Genomic DNA, 11,227 nt, shown 5'->3' on the forward strand with positions numbered 1-11,227 from the left:
TCAAATGTGGGTAGGCAGGCTAGTTGTTTCCTCATTTTTTCTCACTTTTTAACCACTTGGAAGTGGAATCTGACTTCTCACCAGAATCCTTTGTTAGAAATGTTCTTTTAAAAGCAACATCTTGTGCAGGAAGAACTTGTGATAGATGAGCTATTGCGAAAAATAAGCGACTGAGTGTGGCTTTTAAAAGCTCCACTTTGAAAAGAAATGAAGGCTGAGAAAAGGAAGTACCAAAGAAATAAAAAACAAAGTTTTTCCTGCTGCCTTCCATTGTGTCTGACATTTTATCCTATTTTAGGAGTTTGCCTCTTTCTGACAGTATCTGCACTCAGTCATTACTTGTCAACATAGTTTAATTTAGCATGAATAAATATGACATAATTAGCTAAAATATGAGTCTCGTAATTACAGGTGTAGAGTTGTTTTATTTATTAAGACTTTCTGCCCAGGGAAAATGACACAACATGCCAGGAAGGCTTAAAGTCTGGAATCTAAATTTATCAATTTGATTATTTAACTGTAGTTAGGGTATTTTCATTTTGTTGCAGTATCCTTTGACAGGTCTAGTGTTTGCAGCATTAGCTGAAGATGAAGATGCATTTAAGTACAGCTTTTATGGCAGGCATTTTGAAGAGCGGTTGCCTCTGTTTGCATACAATTCCCTCAGAGAATCTTATCTTTCCAACTGGATTATTTAGTCTTGCTGATCGTATGGTTTTACCTGGAGCAGTGTTCCTAATACAGTGGAAATCAACACACTCATGCTTCAGGGAAGGCTGCTTGATGTATTTTACTCCTTCATGTAATTTCCCAAGAACTATACAAATTCTAAGTTTCCATTCCAAAGTGCTTTAGCTTGTTTAAAGCATTTAAGTGATCTTGTTCACAGCATTATGGCCAGGGCTTCCTTTAAATTATTCTCTTTGTTTTTTTTTGTGATTGCAATTTAGAAACAAAATGATGCCTTGTTAGCTTGTAAAATAATAATAGAGGAAACATTATTTCCACTTGCACGTTAGACAGCCAGCATATATTGAGTGCTTGTTAGAAATTGTCTGGTGTCTCTATACTGCAATTTTAAGGAAAACTGTCACTTTCTTCTAAAGGACATAGGCGATTTTCCCTTTTTCATAGTAGAAGGGGAGAAATGTATTAAAAATCATTGCTATTCTTGTGCTTAAGAAAGTGTACAGATCCTCAAAATATAAATTCATAGAACTCTGGCTAATCTTACAGCATGTAAGTCCTGAGATATGGTTTGAAATCCTTGGCTAGAAGGCATCGTAAAGGAGAAAATCCTTATTATCGAGAACTTCGGTTGCTCATCCTCTGAATATCACCTCTGCTGTCTCTCACATTGTAAGAGCTAGTCTAGCTCGATGAAATTATTAGGTGAAGGCTCAAAGGAAGCAAAGGGCTGTATATGCATTTTCATACAAGGCACGATGAAACTGTGGAACTCATTGCCACAGTTTCCTGTGACAGCCAAGAGCTTGCACAGATTTAAAAAACAGAGAAATTCATGCAGAGAATGTCCAAGCAAAACGTAAGGATCCTGTGGGTCAATACATTCTTGTGTTGATTCCTGGGGGACTCGGTGAACCGGTAAACGGAATGTGCAGCTGATTTCCAGCATTTTGGATGGAGCTAAACCCTTTTGGATAGTCACGTGGAGCTGGCTAACAAGTAACTGAAAAGGCTTCCTTTTGGAAAGAAAACAGAAGGGAAATACAATGAAAGTTCCTAGAATCATGGAGTCTGTGAGGAAGCTCAAGTCCCAACCATTATTTGCCAGATACCTCAGCACTGCGACCAGTGGCTTTTTAGTGTTTGGTGGGCAAAGATACCTCTGCAACTCCATCTCTGCAGAGCCACCTTCCTGTTACAGAGAGTTACCATGTGTCGGTGTGTTTGTATTATTCATGGTAGAGCCCTGAGTCTTCTTAGAGACTTCTGACTGTACTCATCCTTTGTTTCCTTCATCTCTAATGTGACAGAATTCATTTATGTTTTAACTTTTCCTCACTGTTCAATTAGATTTGTTATTTCATGATTTAATGGCCGTGTCAAACAATTATGATTTAGTATTTGGACTGTAGAGCAAACTACTAAATGTTCCAATAGATAGAAAATCATTGATTGTAATTATTATGATTAATTTCCGAATTAGGATTGGGGCACTGATATGCAAGGTTCTGTACAAACACATATATATATAAATAAATAAAAATGCAAGAAACAGCCTCAGACTTGAGATGTTTACAATGCAATAAGCAAGAAATGGTAAAAAGAAAAAGGCAAGGAAATCAGAAGATACCATATGACTCTTAAACCGCTTAAACTGCTTGCTACTTGCAGGCTGAATCGTTTTTCCTCCAGTCGTCATGCATTTGCTGATAGAAATGATATTCCCCTTAAAACTCCTTCTCTCCTGACCACTTCTCAATTCTCTCTCAAAAACATATCCAGAGCTTTCATTTTGCGAAGTTTCCTTACCAAACAGATTTTCATGCAATGTAATACACAGATTTCAGTGACACATGCATACATTGAAAAATTGGAATAAAGAATTAGAGAAGAAATTACTGATCTGTTAATGTTTGCAGACTTTCAAGTACATATTGGGCTACTAAAGCTTCTTGTATCAAGTGCAAAGGGAATATTTACAAGCTAAGTTCCTGAGCAAGACAGGGATAAATCATACGGTGCAAAAGGGAATGAGTCAGAGGAGCTGGTTGTTTATTCCTCTTGGACTGATATTTATTCTCCCTGCAGAAGGACATTCCCTCTCCAGAAAGCATTCCTTTTCCACATCTCAGAATCTCACGTATTTCACAACTCTTTGATCCACTCTGTAATTAAGAGTTCCAGCTTTTAATTTAGTTTTGCCTTCTAGGGGGGTTATGTAAACTAATAACTTGTATTCCACACGAGCTTCCTTGGTTTTCCTTCTGATTGCACTTTGTATGCTACAGGTGAGAAGTAATCGTTTTTATTACCACAGAGTAGAAGAATACCCTAAAGACAAATGGGGTGGCTAACATTATAATCATAAATTGAGCTCTTAATTGCTGATTGTGGGATATTTAGGAGCGATAGCTTCAGTAGAAAAGTAAAATGTAATTTCTAGTTTTGCCACTTCCATTTTGTTTACTACTCTTTTTCTAGTGCACTAATCAGAGTTTTATGAAAATCAGTTCAAAGAGTCTTGGGAATCATTTACGATTTCCTAAGGCTCTGGTTTTGCCTAGAAGAAAACAAACATAGCTTTCAGATAAACATAAAAGCACCAGCTGTTTTTCCTCCAGAATTTTTACATCCATAATACTTGCCTTTAGAGATAATTTTACAAGAAAAAACATATAATATGTGGAAATATTTAAGAATAGGTTTACAGTAATTCTGTTACTGTAAATACAAAGTCTAGCTTTAATGCATCAGTAACTGTTCCTGAGGTCTGATGAGCTGGGGGAAAAAAAAACAGAAGAGAAATCTTGGAGGCAGACCAGCTTGACCTTATGCCAGCTTGACCATCTTTGGGGTCCGCTGCCTAGAAGCCAGTTTGGTTTTTGCCAGGACAGTTTTCTGGACTATTACTTCAATAAAAGGCCTGATCTGATTTGTTATTTTTTCCAGAGCATCTTTGCTGGAGTTTGCTGACTACTCCTGTGAACAGTAGCTTCAGTAATATTTGTAGTGCCAGCTCATGGCCTAGTGCTAGGACATGTAAATGGTTCAGCCACTGACAGGGAGTACCCTGTTTCTTCCCACTTAGAGGAAAAGACAGCTTTGCAACCTTCATTTCTGAATTTCTGCTGTTTAGATGGTGAGCTTGCAATACTCATTTACTAAATGAGTACTGATTTCTTTTGAAGGTATGTTTGTGTCCTGCTGCTTGACTGGTTTGCAGTATTCCCTCTCACTAGCCAAGCAGCCCTCCCTGAGATGTTAGGGTTGATGGCTAAATATGCAAACTAGATTCACTGATATCTCTTAAAAAGTTGCAGTGGGGATGTTGATGGAAACTTTTGGCTTATCATCATCATCTTCAGTTTCTCTCGCTAGACCCAGATTAAATATATTGATGTTCACACAAATGTGGCAACTCCAAGGGTATTCACTCCTTTGCTGTTTCCTTCCCAGTTTCAAACACCTGTGTAATGGAGAGAAAAAGTATGCACTAATAATGGGAGAAGAGTGCTGCAATATCAAATTGTGGTCTTAACTTTGCAGCACATGGAAAAATCACTACTGAACTCAGACACGAAAAATGAAGAAGTTGAGCAATATTATGTAGAAGATTTCTTTTGGGTAGTGCACAACCTTTTATGTCTGCCCCTGTGAATGACACGCAATTTCTGTGCTGCAGCACTTCTCTAAGATGAAAGGGTTTATATAACTCACAGAGACAATCTTTGCATTTAACAAAACCGGTTCCTGAATCTTTCATAATTCATGTCTCTCACTTCAAATCACCTGTCTTTCCATCTCCACAAAGAGATGATCCCTTAAAATCATTTTACCAGTCACCCTACCTGCTTTCCTGCCTTTCTCCTTACTGCTTGCACTCCCACTAATTTGGTTTCTTCCAACACCAGTGGATTCTGACTGTTTTACCTTTACAGTGAATCATCCTTACATCTTCTGTTTTCCCCCTTTTCCTATGCCAAAGCATTCCTTTGGGAAGTTATTGATTCACGGATTGTGTAAGGGTGATACGAATAGACACAGGAGGAAATTAACTTGTAAGACAGTGATGGATTTCTAAATATCCACCACTGGATTAAGTTGCAGTTTAATATGTTTAGATTAATTTAGCAATTGATTGCATTTCTAAGTAGCTGTCTTGAGACATGGTCCTAAGTTAAGTGAAGTCTTGTCAGGAATGGGGCCTTAAATTTGAAGCTCTGAGTTCCTGACAGTTTCTGATTGACAGAATAATAGCTATTATTTGGTGCACCCCTTCCTGCCCTTCAGAGGAGGTTTAGATTGGACATTAGGAAGAATTTATTCACAGAGAGGGTGGTCAAGCATTGAGGCAGGCTGCCTGAGGAAGTGGTGGAGTCCCCATGCCTGGAGGCCTTTAAGAGACGTGTGGATGTGGCACAAAGGGAAGAAAGAAAGTGTTTTTTTGAGCCTGTGTCAGAAATCGGGGGCTGATATACGAGGAGAAGCTTTGTGTGCCAGGGAAGGGGACAAGCTGTGGACCAGACTGGCAAACCGCTATGGCAACACCTGCCAGTGGCCTGAGGCTGTGGGCAGCCATTTTACCCCCAGTGTGGTGCGTTGGCTGGCACCACAGCCTGCAGGCATGGCTGGTGTGTGAGACGGAGGGCGAGGAGGCACATACAGCTCCCCTGAGCTGGCCCAGCAAGGCCGCGAGCTGCTGGGTGGACAGGCTGAGCTGCCACCTGTCCGGCTGAAGCCGTCACTGCTTCTGTCCATGTCCCAAGTCCATGAGATGAGTGTCCCTCTGGAGCCACCTCTTCCTTTCCTTCAGCACACAGAGGGACAGGGGATGGCTGCCTCAATTTTAGGAAGCTAAATCTGGGTGCCAAGCCACTTAGATCCAGGCTGTCCAGCAGGGAGGACCCACACCAGGCTTCCCCGAGGTTGCATCCGGGCCTCCCATGGGTGCAGAGCTGCTCAGGAGCACCCCTGGAAAGGAGGGTGCCCTTTCAGACCATCGTGTTTGTTTGGTCCCTGGTATTTTCTCTTTGTCTTCCTGAATGGGTACAAAATACAGTCTTTCCAAAGCAAACCGTCTTAGTGCTGTGTTTCGTAACCACCAGGGGAAAATCATTAAAGTGGAAGAAAAGGTAGAATTATTGATTTAGCAGCATGGAAGCATAGCATAACTTCTCCTTTGCTCATAAAAATACTGTGTCTTTTCTCAGCTGTGAAGTAATTTAGGTAGGTGCATCTTAAATTTCCTAAAGAATTTTTTCTTGGGAAAACCTAACATCTCTGTTAGTTACAGATACACATAATGTTGGCATCAAGTTAAAATGACCTGCAATTACAACTGTATACCTTGAAAATTATCACAACTAAAGACAGTGGTAATTCATTAGGACTGGTGAGTAAACAGGTTCTTCATTTTCCATTCTGAATCCCATACACGAGAACTGTTTTTTCCATTAGATTTTTGTTTGAGAAATACAGCTTTTTATTTCAGTGAATGAAGCTAAAAATGCATGGCAAAGGATGTTGTTAGAATCCATTATGTTTTAAATTGATGTATGACATGTCAACAACTGTAAATATTTTTTTGGCATAGATCCATTTTGCTTCTCTCCCTGTAATAAAGGGTATACTTTCATCTATTCTTAGGCAGCAGATTTTTGGAAACATTGTAAATGGGAAAACTGGAAGCAGGAGAAAAAGTGGTCATTCTTCAGTATATATTAAAGAAAGCCTTTTGTGAGACTGTTCTATTATGGTGTAAAAAAATGTTAGTCTCTTTTGCTTTAGGACAGTTTTACACCAGTGTATTCTCTTTGCTTAAACTCATTTGCTGCCTCCTGCACCACCTACCAGGAAAATTAGGTAGTGTTAGCATTAACGTTACAGCTCTCATCTCAAGAAGGCGGTGGCAGAGGCAGAGAAGGCCGGTGGATGTCTGGAGTAAGACACGATGGGGAAATGCGTGGTGGGCAGGGCCAGAATGTGCTTAGGAGTGTTCATGGAGCACAGACAGAAGTGGGGTAACTTGGTCATGGAGAGGAGCTGCTGAGAGAAATACTGACAATGACTGAGATTACAGGTGCCTGAGGGGATGATGAATAAAGTACAATGGTGTCCTGAGTGGGGAAGTTTGGATGGTAGAAGGTGACTGTGTTGTTTCAGTGGGGAATCTGTTGTGCAACTGCTCCTCCAGTCACACAAGCATCTTTTCAAAGAGATCATCATGGGCTAAAATAGTGCTTCATTGTACAAGTGTCCACAACTGAGCGATGACATGCGTGCGCTGGAGTCGGTCTCAAAAGGACTCTCATCTTTTGACATGCAACTCAAAGGAAATTGGTTAAGTGAGCACAACTCCATACTTACATTCTAGAAACTGCCACAGGACAAGTCTCTAGGTATGAACTTGACACTTCTGATGCTTCAGACCATATATTTCTGTTATTGCACAAACTTTATTCCCTTTAAGAGTCTGAACTTCCAATCCCTGTGTCTGCAGCTAACCAAGTTTTGCATAGCTTGTCTGTGTGAGGTTACACCGCGAGTGGCATCTGTGACACCAGACTGCTGGTCCTCTGGTACAGCTGCCTTCTTCTAGTTTAGTCTGTGTCACTTCAGTAGATTAACTAGGGACAGCCACCTCTAGGGAAACCAGATGAGGAACTAGAAATCTGTATGTGAAGGCAAGCCTCCCCCTCCCCCCCCCCCCCCAAAAAAAAAAAAGTGGCAAACCTTATAAAACACCTCATTTTGCAAGAGGACTAGGTGATTGGGAAAATTGGCACAGTCTGCTGTGACAGTCTTTTTGGAATTGAATACTCTAGACTCAGTATTTAGATGTAAATAGTTCTCAGTAAGGAAAAACAACCTCAGATTTAACATTCAGGGTGTTTACTCTAAAGTAGGATTAAAAAACATCTGACCCTTGACCAATAAAGTTTTGTTGCATCTTTGTGTACATATTCTCACTCTCCAGTGGTTTATAGTGACTAAAAAAATACACTGATTTATATTCCACTTGATCGCCAAAGCAGCGTTACACTGTACTTCACTTCCATTTTAGCTTTCAATTTAGTTGTAATCTTTGGGGATTTTTCCATAATAATCCTCAAGCACCCATTAGCATTCTGCATTTAGTACATTTTTCAGGATGCATGCAGTCCTGCGCCTTACCAGCTGGTTACTGTACACCTCTCAGTGACCCGATGAGCCCGGCTGATAGGCTGTACGGCGAGAAGTGCTGCAGAGGTTTGTCTAATTAAAAGTGCTTTTAGTTCCAGTGTTCGCAACAGCACTCCAATGCGTTAAATTACTGGCCTGTAGCACATGCTTTCAGAAGTGCAAAGCCTATTTCAATCTGCCTAATAGTTTTTTAGGATAACCTGCTCGGGATCTCTTGTCAACAGTGTTTCACATGGCTTTACGAGTCTGAGGAATGGGCTGACATGTCCCAGCGAGATTGGCAGACTTTGGCTGCGTGGAGGGGTGCACAGTCTTTCACCAGACCCCCAAAACTCACCAAGTCACTGGGGTGAAGGAACAGGTGAGGTAGGGAAGGATTTGTCCCATTAACACCACTGCTCCCAGCAGCCCCAAGACTTTCTGTGTCAAAAGCATCCGTCGTGCGTTTTTCCAATGCGCCTCTGATTTTCTCATTGCCTGGGTGGTGACTGAGTTGCAAGAAAGCTGAGAGCAAAATTGATATGCTGTTTGCTGGCTTCTAAGCGTTGATATAATTTGCTGTGAGATAGACACAATGTTCAGCTCATGTCTAATTGGTGCCGGTGTTGGGTGGAACACAATATCCCTTTACAAGCCGTAGGACTTCTGAAAATCATTGTAAGCAGAGTATTCAAGTCCTTCCATATTTTCTCTGATAAAGGAAGTTGTTTGATGTAGTTTATTTTTGTGGCACTCAAACCCCCTATTTAATTGGGCCCTTTTATGCTCTGAGGCTTTCTGTTTGCCGCGTGTAGTATTTGATTGCGGAGTGTTCAATGTGCCTGAGCTGCTTTTTGTTCCGTACACAAAAAGCCGATATCTAAATTCCCTTTCTCTGAATACACATGAAAGTCCACGGGGACGGCACTGTTGTCAGGATTATGGACTGTTCCCTTCCTGCAAGCCATTCCTGTCTGTGTAAGAGTAATTGCATGGCCCTGTTCACGGCAGCATTTTGCACTTTGCTTCCATAGGTGCTAATGTCACCGCAGAGTGAGGCAGTGGAGAACTGGACTTGGGAAGGGTCGGTGATGAAAAGGATTGTCCCAGGGGCAGTGATTGCTGTGCTTCATGAACTGTTGAATTTTCGGACACTTCTCCCATTTCTAGGATTGGAGCTGGACCAAAGCATGATTCAGTAGTGCTCAGATGTATGAAAATTTAAAAAGTATAACAACAGAACGTGATCATAAGCAGAATATTAAAACCCAACTCTAAACAAGATCATAGTTTTTTTTCCTTCTGTATTAAACCACCTGCACACAGACTGCAGCGAGTGCCCCGGCTTCGTTACCCCTTTTGTGGCAGGAGTGCCACTGAGGACACGGTCAGCCTGTTTTGTTACACAAGAACTTCATTCAGCTTCTTCTGGCTGTCCCCTTTCCACAGATGCTGTTGCACCCACCCTTCTAAATTACGTGGCAAAATGCTGTTTTTAATTGTTTTGCCTTTGGCAGATTTTCTTGCAATCTGTCAGTTCCCTGTGCATCTAACAAAACATGACCCTAGAAAAGGGAGGGGGTTTATTTATCTTAAAAGCACAAAGGCTCTGTCTAGCGTGAACAAAACACTGCTTTTATGAAAGATAGCACATTATTCCCTGTCGCAGCTAGGTAAAATTGCAAATGGATGAATACCTTTATTTTTATTCTCCCTGTCATATATACACATTTACTGGGAGTCTATTAAGATATTTGCCATGGTTCTCTGGCTGCCCGTATCTTAAGGCGCTGATAAGCCACAAGAAACAGTTCATGGTTCTTCAGGGTCCCAAATTGCTCTTAAAATTGGGTCTACCCGAATCCTTCTTCTGTAATTGAAAACTCTCTTTTGGATTTGGTTCAGTAGCATCCAAAGGTACCGAGGCAAGTAAAAGGTTGTGCTGGACCAGGAGCCGTCAGCATACTGACAGCAGCAGGGGTGATGAACTTATTTTTGCCAGGGAATGAGAGGCACCGGCCACAGAGTGCTTTTGCTGGCTGCTTTTTGTGCTTTATCTCCCAAGCTGACGTTTCGCAGGAGATAGAGGCATTATATATATCCACACGAGAGGGAAACAAAATCAAGTCGGGGAGATACAGACCCCTTAGAGGAGATTAGAGCTTGGAAGGGCACAAAGTACGTGCAGATACCGTCTGCAGAGGAGGTGATTAGATGTGAGAGGGATGAGGGAGGGAACGCCTGCACTTTAAAACCGAGCTACTTCAGCACACTGCTGTGGATGGAGCAGTCAGCTTTTGGGGTGCTGTGATGTGCTGGCATGCCTTGAAACCCGTCCAGAAATTGCAGTGGGGGGTAGCCAAGTGTTATTGCTGGAAAATGAAAGTTTTCCGTAACAGGAAAAGTCAACAGGACAATTTCTCTGAAAATAGTGAAGCATTTGTTTCTAGAAGTTTTATCTCTGGTATAAAACTGATAGTTTCATGAAAATGCCAGCTCAACTTTGTCATCTGTTGATGGGATGATCAGCAAGATGGGAACAGAACAGGGAGCATTGCTCTCATTCTGTAAAAGCCCAAGGTGCTTCTGCAACTTGCACGTGGTGGGCAGGGCTGGTCCTCAGAGCCCAAAAACGATGCAGGGGAACTGGCAGAGGGCTGGGGAAGATCAGCAGGGGCAACAGGGGGCAGGACTGGCCTCCTAGGTCTGCAGGCCTGCTGGTGGGATGGTTGGGAAGCGTGAAGCAGGTCTACAAGGTTAGGAGTGGCTGTCATCTCCTCTCCCACCATGGCGATTTGGGGAACCAAACCCAGGTAGCAGGCGGAAAGCATCAGGCAGTAGAAGAAAACTGCCCTACCCTGTGTGCAAGAGCTGTAGGCTCTGCTACCAAGTGCAGTAGAAGGCTTTATATGGGTTCACCAGGATTTTGGAGAGGCTAATCACAGGGAAGTCCAGTAAAGACAAGGAAGCACAGAGCAGCCTTTTACAAAGTGTCTGATTCAGAGAGCTAGAAGCCGGGCATGTCTTTTAGGAGCTGTTGCTCTGTGTTTGCTCTGTTCCCATGTACTACCCTGCACATCTTTTGGCTGCTGTGGTGCAGGTGAACCTCTGATCTCGCAAAGCACTGCTATTTCTTCTGTGATGTTGTGGTTCTCAAGACTTCCCGGGCAGTGTAGGATCTGCCTTTTCATGTTGTAACTGTGGGAAATCTCTCCGTGAAATGTGACAAAAAAGAAAAAAGAAAAAAAAACACCATAGAAATAGTCGCTAAGCTAAATGTTGAGGTTACGTCCCTTACAAAGCACTCTAATCCCACAGTGATGAATGTAATATAACTACCAGGTCTTCTATCAGATACCTTAAAAGTGACCTATTTGAC

The 11,227-nt window shown here is 41.9% G+C and overlaps 1 protein-coding gene across 3 annotated transcripts in view; it reads left to right on the forward strand.

Moving 5' to 3' along the window:
- Positions 1–11,227, forward strand: part of VWC2 (von Willebrand factor C domain containing 2) — a 56,807-nt gene that overhangs the window by 40,732 nt on the left and 4,848 nt on the right. The window contains exon 4 of one of the 3 annotated variants that reach the window (XM_084507521.1): positions 5,981–6,031. The exons of the other annotated variants lie outside the window; for them this stretch is intronic. Coding sequence (XP_084363647.1) covers positions 5,981–6,012 — 32 coding nt within the window. The 3' untranslated portion in view covers positions 6,013–6,031. Of the gene's footprint in view, positions 1–5,980; positions 6,032–11,227 lie in introns of those variants that run through there. 3 annotated transcript variants of the gene reach the window in all.

Source organism: Aythya ferina, assembly GCF_964211825.1.
Source record: "Aythya ferina genome assembly, chromosome: 2".
Taxonomy (NCBI): Eukaryota; Metazoa; Chordata; class Aves; order Anseriformes; family Anatidae; genus Aythya; species Aythya ferina.